Here is a 20,588-nt window from a genome sequence, read left to right on the forward strand (position 1 = left end):
AGGCCACTATTTCCAATATTTTCGCGTGTTCGCCTTAAAGTCTCCAACGTTCCCAAAGTCCCCACTTTCTAACCAAATCGTTTACGTGTTTATCGTTTCGTTCCATTATTTATTTATTTGACGTCATAAATATATCTTCAACTTTTCCGTCGAAAATGCGTCTAAATTTTCACGCATCATGATTGTTTTTCTTCCGAGAAGAGAAATTTTTGTTAATGTTATCACCAAATAGGGAACGCGAAACGAAACATTATATTTTATACTCAATAATAACAACAATAACAGTTGTCAAACTCTCGAATCATTGAACAAAATTGCCAAAAACAACACCGTAATGTGCGGATATCCAAACGCGATGTCAATAGATGTCAGCTACCTTGACCCGGAAGTAGCTATACATATATCTTCAAACGTAAATAAGGCACTCGCGAATGTTTATTATATTCCTCTTATATTGCAATGTGTGTGCAACACACATTTGCCGTTATTTAAATTCTTCCTTTCAATTTGTTTTCATCTCTTTAGTTTTTTCCAAGATCTAAATACTTCCATCCCATTTTAAAGTAGAAGAGAAAATGCAAAGTGCAAACATGACATAAAAAGGAGAAAGATACCTAAATAATATTCCGAATCGACAAATTTTTCAAAATTGTTTCCGATACTTTGTTACGAATGTTTTATCACAAAATTCCGATACGTAATAATTTTGTTTTTACCTGCACTATTTTGCGTTTAAAGTAAAACAGTTGGATATTGTGCATCTGATGGGGGAGAAGGAAAGAGAAGCAGAGAGTGTAGAAGGTGCAATTAAAATGAACAGACTTAATCAGTCGCGTAGTGTTTACATCGCAAAGTTATCGCGAGTGATGGACGAAACAACCGTGGCGGCCATTTGCATTCGCGAGACGGACTTTTCAGTCTGCGTCTGAATGGAGAACGGATTGTCTCGCAATCAATTGTGGAACGTATCTTGACGTACGCCAAAGATCATATTTTTATCATTTGTAAAATGGCGAGGGCAAGTAACGATGTATCGAGGATCGTGTGCGCGAATACAATTCAAGAAAACAAGAAGAGACTGCTCGAGGCGCGAATTAAGAATCAGGTATTGCGCCATAAGGTAATTTTATCTATTTATTTTACTACATTCAGGAGCCGAGAAATATCCAATGATCAAAGGTATCATTCTGTTTATGTTCTAGAAAAACGTTCCATATCGTATACGAATTTTACATATAATTATTAATATTATTTTACATATATTGACATGTCTTTTAGGCAAAAGATCAGACTAGGCAAGATCTAAACAAATTGTTTAGCAAACTCAACCAAACTGTGGAAACAAACTTGGTGAAAACTTGGTCAGAAAAATTGAACCTGCCATGCTACAATACAAACGTAAGTATCATTTTTGCTATCGATCTTTGGCAAATAACAAAATATATAACAATATAAATTTATGTTCAATTCATTTTCTGTTCAGGTTACAAATTGTTGGTATGGCCCAGTTCTGGGTTTTCCACCTGGATCCTGGTGGGGCATACGTATGGACTGCTCCAGAGATCACATGCACGACCTGTTTGATGTTGACATACACGAAGGACCATTTGGTGTTGTTTCAGTCTGCACTTCTCATACCAATATGAAAGAGGATGTGGATCTCGGTGATGTCCTCACACTTACAGGTCAGGTATATCGTGAGGAGCAACCTGGCGCGGATCCTTTTATTCGCAACTATAAGAATCAGATACCATTAAGATTAATCAGAAGCTATAATCTGCAAGACGATATCGCACCTAATACAGGTTATAGATACGACGGGCTCTATATAGTTATAGACTGTTGGATAGGCGTGGCTTTGGATGGAACCAAGTACAATAAATTTGCCCTAATGCGTCTACCTGATCAAGAGCCACCAAGCTGGAGCAGCACAAACTCAAAAGATTTAATTTCCGCGCGACAATGCGTTCCACTATCTAAATCAAATCACTCGAATGCATATGATTTGAGAAAATGTTCGTATAACACTACCGGTATTTGCGGCAAGCGAAAACTCGGCCACAGAGATGATTTACCAGTTGCGAAAACTATTTCGTTTGCCGATATCGGCCGAAAATCTGTACCTGAAAGTTCTATCGTCACACGTCATGTTTTTAAAAAACCGCCGAATAATGCGGAGAATACGATATCGACCATCGCATCCGATCAAAAAACATTAACATGCCTGGGTGCATCAGCTACTAAAACACACAGTACAAACATTTCGATACGCATGGGTTTATACGAATCGTCACATAATGTGCAAGACGCAAAGAAGAATGTTTCGACAATGTTACATAAACCATCAAAAACGATTGATATCTCTGTTCGTACCGCATTGGATATGGAGAGTGTTCGTTTTACATCGAAAGAAGATAATAAGCTTATTACAAGGCTAGATACAGATAAGGCAGTGGATAATTCCCAACTAAATGAAAATATTTCTTGTAATGAGTATATTGTGGCTGAAAAAGCAAACGAAATCGCTTGCCCATTCAAGAAACGCAAAAGAAATTTGCAAGTTTTAAATTCGGAACATTTGCATTCCTCCGTTTTATCTACGTCGCTAAATAATCTGGAAAATGGTACAAATATTATCGAGCGTAATGAACAATTTAAAAATGTTCAGCAATATTCGGATACACAAAATTTAAATTCTAATAATGAACCAGATATACAAATATCAAATTCCAATAACGAAACAATTTCGAGGAGTTCAATCATAACGCATGAAAAAATTCTCAAACATCATGATACTTTGGAAATATCGAATGAATCGCTCTGCGCACAGAGCATGAAATCCTTGGATTCTTTGACGCCGGACAAGATCTTAAACTTGATTAATAACGAGAAGCATCATCCTCTATCCAAGTTATTGATCGGAAATGTTATAGGATTAACGACTGAAGAATGTGCAATGTTGGACGGATCAAAGATATCCACTTTGGATTCTAAAAGCAAGATGCATATAACATCAAAGATAAATCTTAAGAAAAGACGCGAAAAAGGAGATAACATAAAAGAGAATGTTGCGTGTTTGGACAATAGAAGATACTGCAAATATTCGAAAACCAAGAGATTATCTTGGAAAGTGCAATCGGATACAGGAAAATTTGACAAGATATCTAAGGTAGATCGTCAATCGTGCAATGATGCAAATCAGAAATGTAACACTAATGCAAGGAAGAACAATCAGAGTGGCATATCCAAGAAGAACAACGAGTACTTGTCACCATTTCGTGTACAAACTTCGCTTCAGACTATCGCTCAACATACTCGCAGCTCATATGACATAAAAACTCGTCTTAGGACCGATAAAGGCGCAATGGACTCGATGAAGCAAGAGTTTCCCGACTCGTCGATCAAAAAGAGCAGATACAAAAAACGAGATAGAGAAATCGCCAACTTATCAATAGACGCCAATTTTAGTCCTATAACTCGCGGACCCAGAAATAGAAGATTGCGGTGCAAAAACAACGCGTACGCAAATAAGAGATGTTACAGCACTTTCAATACCGTGATATATTCACCTAGCAAACGATGCAAGTCTAGTTTCAAACCCAAGAGCAAGCTGACCAAAGTCAAACGTGCCAGCGATGGACAAACCAAGAATAGATACACGATATCTAATGCCCTGCGTACAAATGCTAAAAGTATCAATGATTCGATCGAAAAGCAGAAAAATTTCGAAACTACCATCAACAACGATAATGCAAATAAACATAATCGTAATAATGTCAGCAAAAAAAAGGAGAATAGAGTCGTGACGATCGACGACGATGATCGTAACATCTCCAAGACTTCCTTCGACAGAAGTCTTCGAAAGAAATTGACAATCCCTTTATCACATTGCACTGCTCAAACGCCCCTCTTACACTATTTTCATAAGAAACAAGCTCAGAAACCCAGCACGATGGACGCGACGACGCAATGCAGACTCATCTCCGAAAATCCGGAAGTCTATGTTATCGGACAACTAAACGATCGAAGGACTATCTTGAAGATGGAGTGGGACAAATACGAGAAGCTGAGGTCGGAATCCATTAGTGATATAGCCGACGACGATCGAGAATTCCAAATTTGTCAAACACTGCGACTTTGCGCTGCTTCTACGAAGAGGAATAACTCGAATCGCGACGAAAAACACGAGGATTCCTCGCAGGATAGAACATCGGCCTTTGTGCCTGTGACGAGCACGTCCGACAGCGATCTGCGAATCGCACGGCTCAGATCAATTGGTTTCAAGCCTATAATTGAACCACGGTCTCCACTTGGAATCGTCGCGCGTGATTTCGCGTTCGAGCAAAACCCTACGCTCGTAACTACGAGCAAAGTAACGAAGCGAGATGTTGCTGAGAGGTATGATAAGTATGCCAGCGAGGATGACAATGCAGTTGTTTATATGGATGACGAATTGCAATATCAAGATATCGAGAAGGAGGACGATGAAGGTGCAGCGAACATGTCGATGAAATCAGCAGTACAATCGAAGAACGATAAGAACGTTTTCGTGGAAATGTCGCGCGAAAACTTGGAATCTCCTTGGCACGGTTGGAAAAAGATTGTGGCGAACAATCGATCGTATTGGGTCGGTTGGTAATATTTTGCAAATTGATGGATGCAACAAATTGATGAATGATTTTAGTAATTGATTGCAAATTGTACAAATGCTTCGTCTGCAATCAAAAAAATGAACACGTTTCATCCAATCGCGTGTATATTTTATATCTTTATTCTTCTTTTTTGCCAAAAATTGAAGGCTGTTGATAACATTTTAAATTATTTTTCTAATAGTAATAATATGATATTCGAGAGTTGACTAACATATTTTTAAGAAAACATTGACAGATTATTGTATAATTAAAAAAAATTTTACTTATATATATAATATATATATCTATATATATATATATATATATATATATATATATATATATATATATTTTCTACAAGTGAGGTATTATTATTAACAAATGTGTTACTTGTAAATAAATAATATTCTATTCATATAGTTGTCTCTTATTTTTATTACGAGATGTAATAGGACAATAAAATTTGTTCACAGATTTACTTGTTTTCTCTTGCCTTTCGTTTTCAACGGCGACGAAATATTTTCGATACAGTGTGCTCGGTCGTATAAAATAGATCTTTGCTCCTTAACTCTGATCGTCTGTTATATTTCTTTAAAAAAAATATAAGCATTATACACAATTTGTGTACATATAGAGATACCAAATACCAAATGTTTATTCATATTCGACACAACACTCGTTAATTGTCTGCATTTTCTCTGGCATATAGTGTTATTACCTCTTTTTCGAAAGGCTTACATTGAAAGAAAACTCGTCAACTTTTGCATTTTCAGATATAATCTATTTTAATGATATATACACGTACGAGAATTTTTTTTCGCAGATCAAAGGAATAATTTTACAGGACTTTAGACAAGGACGCAAAGACGCTTTTGTGTGGCTCGAGGCTTCTTATACAAATACGAGCAAAAAAGTCTAAATTCGCAAAACACAATACGTAAATAAAAAAGAATACAAAAGTGTAAAGAAGCGTCGACATTTATACATAGATGTATCATGAACAATTATAATCGAAGAACGTGTCGATTTCGCATAAAATTAAGTACTATACACAATTACATTTGCTTGTCCGCAAGATGTGTAAGTTTTATCGTGCAGCTAATATCCTTTACAGTGTCATAGTATAGAGCCACAGGTATATAGATAACACATTGCCTCAAATACATCTCAGCATAGTAAAATAAATATCTTCTATATACCATTTACTCATATATGTTATAACATAATACATATATTAACATGGATGTAACATTATGGAACTATTACAGTGTGCGACGTAATACGTTCTTACATCCCACGCGTTTTTTCATTCTTTCTTTTCCTTTTCTTCTTTTTAAATTTCAGCCCGTATATTTTCTGTGAACGTTATTTTATTATTTATTTAATATTCTCTTTCTTTTTCTTCTTCTCCAAAAGCAAATCTGTAAAAGTTTATGGAAGTTTCACGCACGGCAATGCAACGTTGATCGGTACAAGAGTCGAACTGAAATCACATATGCCTTATTGAAATTCATCGTCGCTGCTCAGCAACATCGTTTTCTCGTTATAGTTTTGCGAAATTGTGGCGACGCGTTGATGAGAGGTGTTTCGCCTTTGCGGCGGTGGTACCGGCATGTTTTGCGGATCGTCCGGATCGAAGCTGGATACTCGCATACCATGTCTCGCATGTCCTTTCGGGCCTCCTAATTATTTCATCACATTGTACATTACATAATTGAGAAATATATAAAATATGCGTCGATTTCGGAGAAACCATAATGAGCTAAAATTGGCCAATTGGTTACACGCAAACTGTCGTATAGTATACTTTTCTATTTTAATTTTAACAGCGACAGTCAAATTATGAAAAAATTTAACGAACGCTATTCTCACCGAAATGTCACATTTACATATTTCGAACTTTCTTGTTCTATGCTCGCGAAATCAAGAATCGAAACCGGCATAATTCTTTGATGAAACTAATTTTCTATGTAATAAGTGATTTTATTTATTTATTCGTGAATAAGTGTGAAAAGACCGTAACATTTTTATCGCGCGGTATATAATTCTGAACTTTGGAACTATGCCGAACTATTTTCTACGCAAAAGTATCAATGATGCGTACGAAAAAATTTAAATAGAGCAAATACAAATTGCATCGACAACGTATAGCGAAGGACAAGTTACTTGAAAGGCTTCATCAGAATAACAGAGTTTGACTTTTTACACGCGATGAGTGCAAAAAAGGATATATTAATGTGATGAAAATCGCAATATAAAGAAAACATGCAAATTATTGAAAAAAAAGAAATAAAACAACCGCAGGCAGCTAGGATTGTGATAAGTTTGTCACTATAGGTGTACATATTTTGGGAAGAGGACATAATAACGTGCTTGCATGCTTGGTCGTTTCACATTGTACATTCGCATGCTATATAATACCATGTGATAGAAATATAAAATAAAAGCAATAAAATTAATATTAAGTTGTGCTAGAAAGTTACATAAAAAAAAACAATAACTAATCATCTTTTATATTTATTATAGAGCAACACTATAAAAGTACAATATTTCTCTCTCTTTCTTTTTTGTTTTCATCTCTTCTTTTTCTTTCTTATATATAAATGCTCTTCTTATATCAAGCGCTTAATTTCTACTTTATACTAGACTGTTAATCTAATAAAATAAATGAGTCATATATGTATGCAAGTAATACGTATGTATCGACGATAGTTTAAGTACAACTCTTATTTTATAATTTCAACAGAGAATTCATTAATCGACCACTGGACAGATACTGATTTTTAAGAGATTGTGTAATCCCGTAAGCAAAGTATAATGCTGTATCTTTCGATCCATTTAAAGTCGCGTAAAGCTCGATGTCCAATTTCTTGAAATTAAAAAAGTGACGCCTCAATGTGTCATAGCTTTTCGTACGGCAAGTTGGTATTAACGTCTGAAAAATAGCAAACAAAAAGTGCCTTCAAAGTAATTGTTGAGTCCAGTTAACTGGCACATAGGGAAAACTTACATAGTCTCTTCTATTTAAGTAAAACGACACACAATTTTGAAAGCGAATATTCTATATTATTTCTGATTTTAAACTTGCTTGTGTAAAAAATGCGTAGGTGCGAATGGATAATATTCACTAATTAGTATTCGCATCGGCCAGCAGTAAAGTGTCAGAAAGTCGGATAAAAGTGAAATGTAAATTATGTACAAAGCAAAAAAGCGTGTATGTAATTCAAGCGTTTGCAATCCCGAAAATATCTAGTGTAATTATCGCATAGCATTATATATATATATCAAAAAATCTTGCTGTACAATTAAAACATTTAGTATCATATAATTGTGCTTTTATAATAACAGTTCATTCTTAAAATTTTCTCATAAATGAGAAAAAGTAATCTTTGATATAAGATAAAAAAAAAAAACTTAAAAATAAACGAATCGAACTTTTATTACATATGTCATGCTATACGAAGATTGGGCAATTTGTAAATGTATATGATATTGATATAATAAAAATAAACAAATGTATATACAGTGCATATACTAAATAATTATGTACAATAATGCACAAAAAAGAAAGTGAAGAGTTATAATATAAAAATAATATACATACCGGCACTGTATTGCGTATACTGTTGGTATTGTGGATGGAAATTATGGATGGCATCGGTCATAATATCTTTTGGATTCATTGTTTCCTGCAAAATTGATGAGCATATTGAATTTAATTATATAAAAAAAAAAATAAATAAATAAATAATTACATCTCTGCGGAAAAGATTGAGAAATATATTTTATGCATACCTTCAAACTACTACTGATACTTTGCATCGTCACGCTTCTACCCCTGGAATCAGTAACACAGCCAGCTGCGTATACTTGATATGGGAATGCGTAGCGTAAAGCTATAGCAGCAAACAGCATTTCGATACAAATAAGGAAATTTTGGTAACCAGCAGAGACTGTACCAGCGCTTGTTGATTGACCCAAACTGTTTATAACGGGAGAAATGACATTTGCCTTTTCCAAAATGGCTAATAAAACACCTGTATAAAGAAAAATTTTTCAAAATTGTTATTTATATTTGATGCATACGTTCTCAAGTGTTTAATTTCTTCTTTATAAAACATGTGAGATTTTTAAAAATAACATTACCTTGCCAGAATGACAGGAAAATCACACTCTTCACCGTACAAAATTTGAGCACAGGCTCAAACGGCGTCAGCAGGTCTCTTGTAGCGAAATAAAATAAAAACAGCCCATATAGCGCAAGTGATACACTGATGTTGTAAATTATAGTGATGTAAATGTAACCACCATCAGGGGACCAATCTCCATCTCTGTAATGGCCAAAGGCTTGCAAGAATATGATGACAAAAGCCATCACTGGTTTAATTAAGCAAAACTGTAAGGTGGCTTGTTTGCAGAATCTCAGAAAACCAATGGTGTATGTCTTTCCGACTAGGCAACAAGTGCCATAGAGACAACTGGAACGTATCGGTTTGCCTCTGATTTCCGACATAATATTGCCTTCACCACCTAGGTACTCGTAGCATAGCGACAGAAAATTATATATAACAAACGCCTCGTAACAATCTCGCACAGTGAAGAAGTAAACATAGTAACTTTCGCTGTTGAAGAACAACAGCGATACCCAGGAATATATGGCATAGATGGGCACAATGAAGAGAATTCGTACTATCCATCTCTGCTCGGTGGGATTTGTGTACCACCTCAGATGCTGATAAATCTAGAAATGACAGAAAGAAGATAGATATAACATCGCTGTTGATAAACTATGGATTGCGAAAGATTATCGAATTCTATCGATAGATACCTGTTGGCAAGTGAGAAAAAGCGCCACCCACACGAATATACCAGCGATGACTTGGGCCGCGCGTGTTTGCAAAAAGATTGGCGTTCCTTCCTTGGGGACATCCGCCAAATCACTAACATCGGTGGTCGTTGACATCTTGTTCGAAATATTCACGAACGAGGCGCGTGTCCCTGTGATTGCGACTACATTCATACGTCAACCTGCTGATAACAGAGCACAGACATCGAGAATTACATACTTCGGTCAACGTGAGCGATGATATTTACGACGAATCGATTTGACGTGATCGACTTGAGGATGCTTGAAGAGTCATCGCTCATCGTAACGCGTAATCCCGAACGCGAGGGGAGAATAAGGGGAATGGAAGGGGGAGGGGGAGAAGAGAGAAAGAAAGCGCGTGCGACGTGCGAGTCGCGTAAACGAGATTGCACGAGTGATGGTCGCATAAATCGATATATATGTATATACCATAAGCGAGATTTCAGCAACAGTTTCAAGTTTCGACATCGCGATTATGCAAAAAAAAAAGAATAATAAAATAAATAAATAAACAAAAAACCTTCCCGTTTATGTATTATTATCGCAATTAAACACGTAAGGCTCATCTTCATTCGACTACATATAAAATATGTAAAATTACGTGAAATTAGGTCGATTGAAATTAATAGATGGTACAAAAATATAATACACACAGAATTGGACGCGAGTTTTTTTTCCTTTCTTATAGTGTTTCAATGACATATCCGTGGTGTCCCCATTCGCAAAGTCCAATCCAGATATTGCAGCATACGCACGCTCGATGTGCCCACCCTGGACTTCCTATATCTGCGACTGCCTCTCCTTTCACGCGGCAGAGCTGACAGCGAGCACCACAATCAGCCAGTCTTCAAAGTCCCTGACAAATCACTCACGCTTCACTTCAGACTTCCCTCCGAATCACTTGGCAATTCCTCGCAAAACTCTCAAAGTCGGTCGAGATCTCATCTGGCGATCGCTAATGACACACGACGACGACGTTTGAACAATATATATGTATATAAATATATATATATATATATATATATATATATATATATATATACACACGCAAGCATAGAATAGCACAGAATTGATTGCCCTTTGGGCATTCGCGTTCGTGAATCCTACCTATATTCACGTATCTCTGCGTTCAACATTCTCTCGCGTCTTATGTCAAGTCAAGTGTAGCGCACACCACAGTCAGTCGATTAAACGAACGGGCAGGGGAGTTGATCAAGGAGAAAATCTACACGAGACCTCGCACTCTCGACTGTACTACGCGAAAACCGTACGCGAGCCGTTACTCCGTGAACTTTGATGAACTTGTTTTCCTCGAGCGAGCGAGCCAGCCCTTCGCCGCCGATCTTCGCCAACAGTTTCACTCCCACCACCCACCATACGCGTGCACCGATCATTTGCTACCTTCCCTTTTCACTTCGCCGCGCGCGCCGACGAAAAAGCACTTCTGCGCAAGACAAGATGCGCGGCATTCCATTCTTTTCAGACGCATTTTCTGCTTGGACGCTGTCACAGAAAAAAAAAAAAAAATTGCTTGCACGAAAGTGCAGAGAGTGAAGTCACAAGAGCAGATCCCTAGCAGATAGATTGATATCAGAATTAATATCAGCGATTTCATTGTTCCTTCCCTCTTAGCCATCGTATATAATTTAGAATTAATATATGAAAAGAAGAGAGAAATATCGATATTTTACATAAAGTTGTTTAATATTGGAAAAATTAATTTTACGAATGCAAATTAAAAGCTATGTAAATTTTTATATGTATCCCAAAGCATCATATTCGTACATAGGAATTTAATATACATTCATTCCATAGCTGAATATCCGCGTCTTAAATATCATTTAAAAAAGAAAACATATCAGCATCTTAAATATATCATTTATAAGCAAGTTTTAGCATCAAATTATCTCGAATATGTCATTGGCACGCGACCGTGAATAAGTATTTCTCTCTCCTACGTTTCTTTTTATGGGAGATCACGTCATTCGTGCCACCTCCGAAGGTGGTTTGCGCAAATTGCCGGATCTTCGATTTCGCCTCGATTTATCGAAGTTCGAGATGTCGATGTGAGTATTATTAGGGGCGGAAATAATTTTATCCATCTACATACAAAAATATCTCCTTTCAGCTATATTTGATTACATCTTTCACATTTTTCGTATAAAATGATATACTCACTCTAATTATTCGCGTTCTGGACAAAAGTGGACAGAACGTAGAATAATGTAAAATGAAATTATAAGGAAAGGAACAATTTCGCGCCCTTTGACGTAAGCGTCCTTGCGGATACGCCATTGAATAGAAAAGAAAGGAAAGAAAAAGATAAATTGCATTGATATTTTTAATGATTGATAAGAGTCTCTGTTGACAGTTCTGGCAAATTCTGCGAGAGAGAAAGAAATATATACGCCATCTTATTTTAAACACTCGCATGCGCATGACAGAGCTAGTTGCGTATGAAAAGTGTCCGAATTATGATTCGAATAATTTTAAATATTAGTGATGTTCCTGTTGATCTTATTTTAAATTGTCTCATCAATTGTATTCCAAAATTTTCAAGAGATTTGTTATTTTATTACAATTATATATATTTATCAAAGAAAAAAAAATACTGCTTATAGTAAATGCAAATAATAAATCTATATGACTATATAATATTTTTTCTTAATATATATCTCAAAACACTAGCTTTCTTTCAATAATTTATAAAACCACAACAAAAATATTGTTTGTTATTATTTGTTATCATTATCAATATCGATAAGGTAGATTCGCATCCTGTCAAGTTACCATCGTTGCTTAGCGAGACCAATCTAATAAACTCAAATTTCCTTGCCCTTTTAGCTTTCTTGTCTCTTTTTACTCACGGCGCACAGCTGTGTGTCGCATAGTTTTCGTGTTTCGCGAGATTATTTGTCTCGAGAAATGTCAGAAATAGGAGGACAATTTTCGCAATCGGAGCACAATGTCAGAGGCAAGTGACGCACTAGAATTTTTCGCGACGAGCTATTTCTATAAAATGATGTCAAGCGGATAAATTATGCCACGAAAAGAGAACACGTGAGTTTGAACTTATAAACTATCTAACCTCTCGCCTTCTACTCCAATTTGTCATCTCGCAAAAAAGTTATTAACACTCTTTTATTTCAATGGATGGCGATTGTATACGACGAAGAAATGTATCGCAAATCGCGCTTTCATAACACATTGATTTCATTCCTATTAAATTTAAATCTCTTTGTAGCAAAGCGAAAACATGGGAGCGAGACCGAAGAAATCGTATGAACACATATTTCAAAACATTAGCGGATCTTCTACCGCCGCATCAGGAAGGTCGCAAACTCAACAAAGTCGACATTCTAATCCATGCTACAAAATATATAAAAGAATTACACAATCGTACCGAAGAGTTATTCTCTTCTCATGCGAGCGAGGCACACAGTATGCAATTTGATATATGTTGTACTGAAACTATTTCTCCTTTTTCTTTAGTAACAGTTTAGTCTTTCAGAGGAAGAATTGGTTCGTTTAAAAAAACTCGTGACTCAACTAATGTCTCGTACTCAATTATTGTCCACTCTTCTCAAAGAAGCAGGAATTTCTATACCAGCTGAACCAGCTCTTGAAAAAATATCCCCTTTGAAATGGTCGAATAAATTTAATGTCGACGATGTAGATAAATATTTTGATAAGATTGAAGAAAGTAAGTATGCTGTATAATAGATTTCGTAATAGTTGAAAATTTCTAATTACCTACATATAATATTGTTGATGTTTGTAGAAAAAACTGTAGGAACAAAAAAGAAGGAAAAATCTGTGGAAAATAAAGTGCCTTCTAAGAGAAAATCTGTGACATCATCGGCTACAAAAAAGTTGTCCGAGGAAACTGCTGACAAGAATGTCTGTAATTCAATAGAAAATCAAGAGAACCGGGTGAATTGTGCCAATAGCAAAAATTATAATTCTGATAGTACAAGTAGCATAGCTGAAACTGACTTGAAGGAAACAGGACATTGCCACAATGGTAGATAAATTCAAAATAATAATAATTGCTATCTCATGTAATATTGCGTAAAATTTCTCTTGTATTGATATTGAATAAATGCATCAATTCCATGTCCTAATTTAGATTCTATTAATGAAGCCACCACTACAGGTAGAACAAATACAAAGAAGAAACCTGGTAAGTCTAAAACAATTAATACATTTTCAACCAATGTTGTGAAACATTAATATGAAACATAAATTTTTCTTTTCTTTTCAGTGGAAAAGAAGATTGAATCCCAGAAAGCATTGAAGAAAAAAAGCAAACGTAAAGATAAGAAAAAATCACCTGTAGCCAGCACTGTCACTAATTTAACTCCCAATACTCTCATTTTCTCCGATGGGAAGTTGATGCCCTTGGTAGCTCCGATGACATCGAATATCATTGTAAATACGCAGCAAGCGCCAACTAATCCAATAATTCTCAGTAGTACGCAGCAGAATCAGATGATTGTCATGCAGCCTTTAGCAAATCGCGTTCAAAATTCCGTCGTCTCTATATGTAATCATGCTTTGATAAATACCATGCAAAAGGTTACCTTGAACACTGTACCGGCTATTCACGCGAATATGGTTGTCGATTCTCACAGTTCGGTGTCCAATGTGAAGAATATAATCAATGCCACGAAAATTGGCGGGCACAAAGGTATCTTGCCGAAAAGTAAGGATATTACAAAGACAACCATGACTTATAAAATGCCTATCCCAGCGATACACAAGGAAAAATTGGAGAAGCCCAAAGATAATGCAATTAAAAAAGAATCAGAAATAAAAAAAAGTTGCAAAAATCACTCCAAGATCCATAAAAGTGTTCCGAATACTGAGGAAAATATCGAGAGAAAATCATCGAAAGAAAATAGTGTCAAAGTTCAGGAAGATGCAACTGTGCGAAAGGCCGCATTTAAACGCACTTTATCCGCAGAATCCGATTCCGCGGATGAACCGGAAGACAAAAAGCGGAAAGATACAAACGACGAAATAAATATCACTCAACCGATCGTTTCGAAAGCATCAGATTTTACTATTACTTGCAAATCTATCGAAAGTTTGAAATATGTTATAGAGAAAATAGGAGAAAATATCCGAGATGAGAACGTAATCGCTAAGGAAAAAGAATCTAATGTTATGGAATCAAACGGCGCGATTACGCAAGTGGCGAATGATGTGAGTCATGAAAAAATGTCTGAAACAGACAAATTGATAAATACTGTGGACACAAATTGCCTCGAGAGAGACAAGGAAACAATCGAGGATAATGTGACATCAGAAACTGTTGTTTCAGACAAGTATCCCAACGAATTGCATGAGACGGATAGAGGTGAGACGGATCAATCGTCTAACAATTTTAATGTGTCAATAGACGATATTACGGAGAAGAATGACGAAAACGCGGAAAATTTAAATGCGAAATCAACTTTAACGGACATTGACGTCGCGGAGAAAGCTGCAGGTTCGGATGAGCCAAAGAAGACTTGCAATCTAGGCAAGCGTTTTGACAATCTTCTACGCGCGACGACGGCCAAGGAGCAGCAGCAGACACAATGTGACACAATGTGCACTCCAGATAGCAATAAAATTATTCTAAATTTAGACACTAATACTACGACAACAATGAAATCCGACGCGAGTGCGAATATTGTCGACACCATGGAATCAGTACCAATATCTTCATCATCGTCATCAACATCATCATCGTCATTATCATCGTCATCATCGTTGCTATCTAACAATGTAATTAACGACGAGGGTAAATTGACAAAGATTTCGAAGGACGAGATATCAAAATCATTATCGTATACCAGTGAGAATACATTTGTACCAATCAGCAACAGAACTGATGGACTACACTCGGATTTGTCCAATGATATATTTGCATCATTGCAAGTTCCTTCTAGTTCGCATAATTCGGAATCGATATCGCCTACAGCGGCATTCTTAATGTCTTTCCCATTAGTGTCGTCTCTGAACGGTAAGACCGAGGTTCTGGACGAAGAGATGAAAGAGGACTTCAAGTATCACAGTCAGACTCCGCCGATGTTATTGCAAATCGGCACCATAGAGCCAAATAGTTTCAAGATTAAGACGTCTTCACCATCTCACGCAATCGCGGAGAAACGATTAAAAGCATGCGAAGAAAAGCAAGTCGCATCGACGAACACGGACATTGCCCCTGTGGAGTGCACGACAAAGGCGTTGCCGAAAGTGATGAGCGAGGAGACGTTGCGGGAACCGTATAAAATAGTTCAGACTGTCCTAACATCGAATTTGGAGAAACCTGTGACGACTACCAGTGCATTTTTTTCTCACACCTCGGTCAATTTCACTGTGGATTCCTCGTGCATCTCTTCTAGTTTAGCAAATCAAAGTCGTCCCGATCAACTGACGACAACGAACACATTGAACAGCGCGAATATCGTTTCATCTCAAGCATCTCAAGTGAATATTTCTGCATCTACGGACAAGAACAATATTGTGGATTGTGTGTCACAAGCAACGATAAACCATAATCCTGATGTGACGTATTCCGGGGCGTCAAACTTCTTGCCAAACTATTCGGTAAGTAACAGCCTCGCAACGTCGCAACATACACCGAGCTCGTCCGTGTATAAGAACGCCATCATGACGCAGAATCCGAATATCACATCGATTGTTTCGCGTATCGAAACCACCGATAACTCTCAGAATCTGTTGGATACTCGTCTCGATTGTGCTACAGTGACCACGAATTCCTCGTCCGCGACTTTGCGATCTTTTCAAGTGGATTATTCAGATCAAGGAAAGAACAAAGATTCGCAAAATTCATCGCATATTACTTATCCGTCACACAGCAAGGTCGCGCTTATCAATTCTGGCGGCATTGTTTCCGATCACCGTGTCGATTACGCCAATCAGATAGATCGAAGTCTTCCGACATCTCAGAGCCTGCCAAACTATTCTACAGCAACCAAGGAATGTTCTCTTCCAACCTTTTCTTCTCAGGACATGCAACCCGTCTACAATCAGGCCAAAGATAGCCACGTTCTCTTAGATTTGAACAATTCTCAGCAGACGTTTGATGTTAACAAGAAACAAGAGCATATTATCGCGAGCTCTCATAATGATTATGTACAAGCGAAAACGATATCGCAAAAGGACTCGATATCGTACACAAATAATGAGACAAATGAGGCTACGAGCACTTCATCGCGAAACCAGAATTACGTCACGAAGGCCGTGAATCAAGAAAATCCATTCCAACGAAGCTACATCAAGCTGAGCAAGAGTACAGACACATCAGACAATCCGAATCAGGCGGATCAGAAGACAAAACTGAACGGTGTGCTAAGCTCCAAATCTCAGGAACAACAACAACGGCACAATCACATACGCGATTCGACTTATGTTCCCGCAAAAAAAGTGGATGTAGATTCGTTTGTCCAATCGTTCCAATACGATGTTAAGGAGACGATGAATAATTCGAGCGATCGAACAAATGTTTTAAATACCGACAATACGCACAATAATTATGTCTCTTATACCAACAGTAAAGATAACAAGAAAACGAACGCTGTTGTTTCGGCAAACACCATGGCCAACAGTAATAAGTTAACAGCTATGCAGCAAAACGTCGTTCCACGCTACTCGCAACAGACGTCGTCCAACTATGAACAGAGTACGATGACGGAAAATCACGCCAAGTCCACTACCACCGTTGCTCATAACTCGTCCAACTTTAGCATTCTCTCGTGGACAACGTTTTCACCGGTCAGCGGCAGTGGCGGTGGCAGTGGCAGCAACAATAACAATAATTTGATGCATTTTGAGCAAGTACAACCGCATTCGAACGAGAACACCGAGGCGAAGGCTATCTGTGAGAGTTACAATTACATACCGTTACATAAGGAGAATGCGAGTTTCCCCAATCAATTGATCAGCGATGATTATCCAACCGTATCAACTGGAATCGATAAGTTGCGACAAGGAAAGATTGAACAACAGAAACAGTCTTTTGTCGATACTTCGAAAACCAGAAACGATCCGTCGAAACAACCGAATAGGATGCAGAATCCACAAACTGGCAACGATTATAAGTTTTCAGATAGTGGTAAAAGCAAAAATAAGTACAGCATGGACTCGGACTACAATATGCAGAACGAGTATAACACCGGCATGAGTCAGCAGTCCCAGCAGCATGGTCCGAAGAATCATCAGAATCTATCATCTAAGCAAGAGAAAATAGTTTACACTTACGAACCGCATAATTTTGATTTAGCGGAAAGTAATGTACAGATGAAATACTCAATCGAGGCTTACACTGGTGCGAATTTTAAATACGGGGAGAAAACGACGCAACAGCCGAATCAGCAAAAATATCAGACTCTTACCCAAGGACAGATTTCTGTTTTGCCACACGACAACGGAAGCTACAATAGCAGTGACGTGAAGCATAGCCAGCAGCAGCAACAACAACAATCGCACAGTAACAACAATAGCAACAAGTCCAAAAGTAATCAGCATCCACAGCATGCAGTCAAGGCGCCGGTCAACTGGATGATGACGCCAGAGATAAAGCACAACTCTTCGAATATTGCCGATATTATTTTACCGCCGATTGGCAAGGAGCTGGAGTTCTGTCAAAACAATTTGTTCACCCAAACGCCTGCGTACAATCAAGGCACTCCGAATCAATTCTATAATAATTACGATGCAGCCACCGCTCATAGCTTTCCGAATCTGCCGGTTCTGCAAAGTGACCCGAAGAGATCCGCGGAAACTTTTTACTCGGACGAGCAACCGTTTCCGTGGTCGCCGACGAAAAATAACGTGCACAATAGCGTAGAACATGTGATTGGCCAGTCATCGATCAAATGTATCGATCAACATATTGTACCGTCAAGTCTGCAATCTCTAGTGAGTGATCTCGATCTGAGCGCCAATCTGACGGAGAAGCAGAATTTCTTGTTTGCTACCGCAACTCCTTCATCGAGGATCTCCACGGAGCAAAGTAAGGATACATCCACAAAGGAAAAAGAAGCGAGCAATGTATCAGGGCGGGATTTGCATGCGATACTGAATACTCAGAACGCGCAACATTCGGCTTCCACCTTTCTATCTGTGAGTCAACTGGTAGAACATGAAAAGGCAGAGAAGAATCATCAACAGCAAAGTCATCAGCAACATCATCAGCATCACCATCCGCATCAGCATTCGCAGCAGCAACAACAGCAGCAGGCTAGGAAACATCAGAGGAAGAACAACACGAGTCCGAGAACGACTAGTAAACGACAAATGGATATTCGCAAGTCTACTACGACCAACGACAACTTGCATCAGAGGCACGAGGAACAAAAATCTTCTGGACCTGTGTTTACAGAACAGAATTACCAACAACCGCAACAACAGCAGAAATATCAGCAGAATAACGTTCATTGGAGAAGCAGGAACTGTAAGAGTAATTATACTGCAGAGGCGTTGATCGGAACCAGCGTTCATGATGCTGGTAGTCATCATCAGGACAAGCATGCGTCGATCAAGTTTACGACCAACTATCCGCAGAATAAATTCCAGAATGGTCTGTCTGCCACCGCCGCCGTAGATGCTACGGTAATGCCAATCAATTATTTTTCGAGTGCGCCACCACCGGACGATGGCACCGCAACCGGTTACAGTCAATCAATGGTCAATCAAAACTTTAATACGTACGCATATTCGTCCAATTCCGCCAACTCTATATATCCCACCGGCAATTTTATCACCAGCATCTCCACCAACACATCTAACAGTTATATAGGCATGCAGTTGCACGAGAACACCACCGATTACACTGTGCAAGAGGCTAACAGCTTCCTGTTGCCAAACATGGGAGGCACGAGCTCATCTAGCACCGCGAATACATCCAGTGCGAACACAATTTCCACCACGGCGAATGCTAACGGGAAGACACATCAGCACTATGGAAAACATCCCAATTGCGACAAACGTTCGTATTCCACTGCCGCGAAGAAGGGCAAACGAAAGAGCGGTCTGGAGGCTGGTCCGATGCAGAATCTTGCGGAATTTCCATTGTCCGGCATCAATTCTCCGTTGGAGGATTATCATCATCACTCGGCAACGTTTTTGCCGCCACCGCCTCCACCGCCACCCCACACTAATCCTCTTTATCAGAATCATCCGCAAACAAACGTATATGCTAAAACTGTCAACGGTCTTCCACCACCCCCGCCATCAGCTATGAGTGCTCAGAGTACCGCGACCGTGGGAGCAACTAGTTTCTCGATGAATTCCAACATGGTGCGCGGAGGAATCGTCTCGAGCAATCCGATGGCTATGCCACATCATCCCTCTGGCGGCACCAGTCTCACAAATTTCAATTTAACCACGATATTCCCTGAAATGAATGATAAGGTATAATCTTGTCCGATAAAAGCTATTGAACATGTATTGTCGATGTTCCATTGGTATTAGCAAGATCTTTATTGTTTTTTAAATCTTTTTTCTTTCAGGTCACCGGATATAAACCTTCGAACGGTATACCATCCGGCCTATCGCAGACTGCATCTAATCAGACTGCGAGCTATACGCAACGAACTAATTATCCGTCAAACTCTTTGTGTCACTTGCCGCAGCCATGTTTATAGAGTTTCTACATATAATGATCCGATTATGTGTATGAGCGTTTATAAAAAATAATATGTATATATGTTATTTGTAGGTATTGGAAAGTGCGCAATTCATTAATAGCGTTCCACTACTTTCCATTTTCTTTTCTGTCTCTACATTTCGGCGCACACATACACACGGAATAATTCATTATAAAAATCTATCAACAGGATCATAATTTGTGATACGATCAATCGTCATTTGTACATAATGTATATAATGTGTATTAGTCATTAAATAATGTGTATTATTTAACATATCATGTAAATAATGTGTATTATTCATTCAAAATTGTATATTTAATTAGTGTTGATTATTTATATTTGTCAAGCATAATGGACTGTCGAATTAACAACAATGATTTTATTTCAATAAATCAAAAGATTTTAATACAAAAGAAATATAAA

General features: G+C 37.9%; 3 protein-coding genes across 8 annotated transcripts; 2 read left to right on the forward strand and 1 right to left on the reverse strand.

Annotated features, from left to right (window-relative positions):
* Positions 1 to 474: 474 nt before the first annotated feature.
* On the forward strand, positions 475 to 4,777 carry LOC126851374 (uncharacterized). Of its 2 annotated transcripts, none has more exons than XM_050595272.1 (3): positions 475 to 1,120; positions 1,279 to 1,398; positions 1,484 to 4,777. In XM_050595272.1, the coding sequence occupies exons 1-3, from the start codon at positions 1,010 to 1,012 to the stop codon at positions 4,637 to 4,639; spliced, it is 3,387 nt and encodes a 1,128-aa protein (XP_050451229.1). In that variant the 5' UTR covers positions 475 to 1,009; the 3' UTR covers positions 4,640 to 4,777. The 2 variants fall into 2 exon arrangements, with proteins under 2 accessions (XP_050451229.1, XP_050451230.1); XM_050595273.1 differs by having other exon boundaries at positions 476 to 1,105.
* A 271-nt stretch (positions 4,778 to 5,048) lies between these two features.
* On the reverse strand, positions 5,049 to 10,927 carry LOC126851377 (transmembrane protein 184B). 5 transcript variants are annotated; one of them, XM_050595281.1, is made up of 7 exons: positions 10,606 to 10,927; positions 10,254 to 10,453; positions 9,460 to 9,659; positions 8,778 to 9,372; positions 8,427 to 8,668; positions 8,236 to 8,320; positions 5,049 to 6,313 (listed from the first exon to the last, which is right to left on the reverse strand). In XM_050595281.1, exons 3-7 carry the CDS (start codon positions 9,649 to 9,651, stop codon positions 6,132 to 6,134), a joined length of 1,296 nt encoding a protein of 431 aa, XP_050451238.1. In that variant the 5' UTR covers positions 9,652 to 9,659; positions 10,254 to 10,453; positions 10,606 to 10,927; the 3' UTR covers positions 5,049 to 6,131. The 5 variants fall into 5 exon arrangements, with proteins under 5 accessions (XP_050451238.1, XP_050451239.1, XP_050451237.1 ...); XM_050595282.1 differs by having other exon boundaries at positions 9,460 to 9,662; XM_050595280.1 differs by having other exon boundaries at positions 10,152 to 10,453; positions 10,606 to 10,926.
* A 961-nt stretch (positions 10,928 to 11,888) lies between these two features.
* Positions 11,889 to 20,452, forward strand: LOC126851372 (serine-rich adhesin for platelets-like). The gene is made up of 7 exons (XM_050595263.1): positions 11,889 to 12,558; positions 12,743 to 12,939; positions 13,010 to 13,201; positions 13,280 to 13,522; positions 13,628 to 13,681; positions 13,763 to 19,926; positions 20,025 to 20,452. The coding sequence occupies exons 1-7, from the start codon at positions 12,539 to 12,541 to the stop codon at positions 20,157 to 20,159; spliced, it is 7,005 nt and encodes a 2,334-aa protein (XP_050451220.1). The 5' UTR covers positions 11,889 to 12,538; the 3' UTR covers positions 20,160 to 20,452.
* The last annotated feature ends 136 nt before the right edge of the window (positions 20,453 to 20,588 follow it).

Source organism: Cataglyphis hispanica, chromosome 8 (genome assembly GCF_021464435.1).
Source record: "Cataglyphis hispanica isolate Lineage 1 chromosome 8, ULB_Chis1_1.0, whole genome shotgun sequence".
NCBI lineage: Eukaryota > Metazoa > Arthropoda > Insecta > Hymenoptera > Formicidae > Cataglyphis > Cataglyphis hispanica.

Coding starts and splice junctions, on each gene's coding strand:
- LOC126851372 (XM_050595263.1), top strand. CDS start 12,539: ATGCCACGAAAAGAGAACAC. Junction 12,940..13,009: donor TCATGCGAGCGAGGCACACA/GTATGCAATTTG, acceptor TTAGTCTTTCAG/AGGAAGAATTGGTTCGTTTA. Junction 13,523..13,627: donor AACAGGACATTGCCACAATG/GTAGATAAATTC, acceptor GTCCTAATTTAG/ATTCTATTAATGAAGCCACC.
- LOC126851377 (XM_050595281.1), bottom strand. CDS start 9,651: ATGAATGTAGTCGCAATCACAGGGACACGCGCCTCGTTCGTGAATATT. Junction 9,373..9,459: donor TTTTTCTCACTTGCCAACAG/GTATCTATCGAT, acceptor TGTCATTTCTAG/ATTTATCAGCATCTGAGGTG. Junction 8,669..8,777: donor TTTCCTGTCATTCTGGCAAG/GTAATGTTATTT, acceptor TTCTTTATACAG/GTGTTTTATTAGCCATTTTG.
- LOC126851374 (XM_050595272.1), top strand. CDS start 1,010: ATGGCGAGGGCAAGTAACGATGTATCGAGGATCGTGTGCGCGAATACA. Junction 1,121..1,278: donor ATCAGGTATTGCGCCATAAG/GTAATTTTATCT, acceptor CATGTCTTTTAG/GCAAAAGATCAGACTAGGCA. Junction 1,399..1,483: donor TGCCATGCTACAATACAAAC/GTAAGTATCATT, acceptor TTTTCTGTTCAG/GTTACAAATTGTTGGTATGG.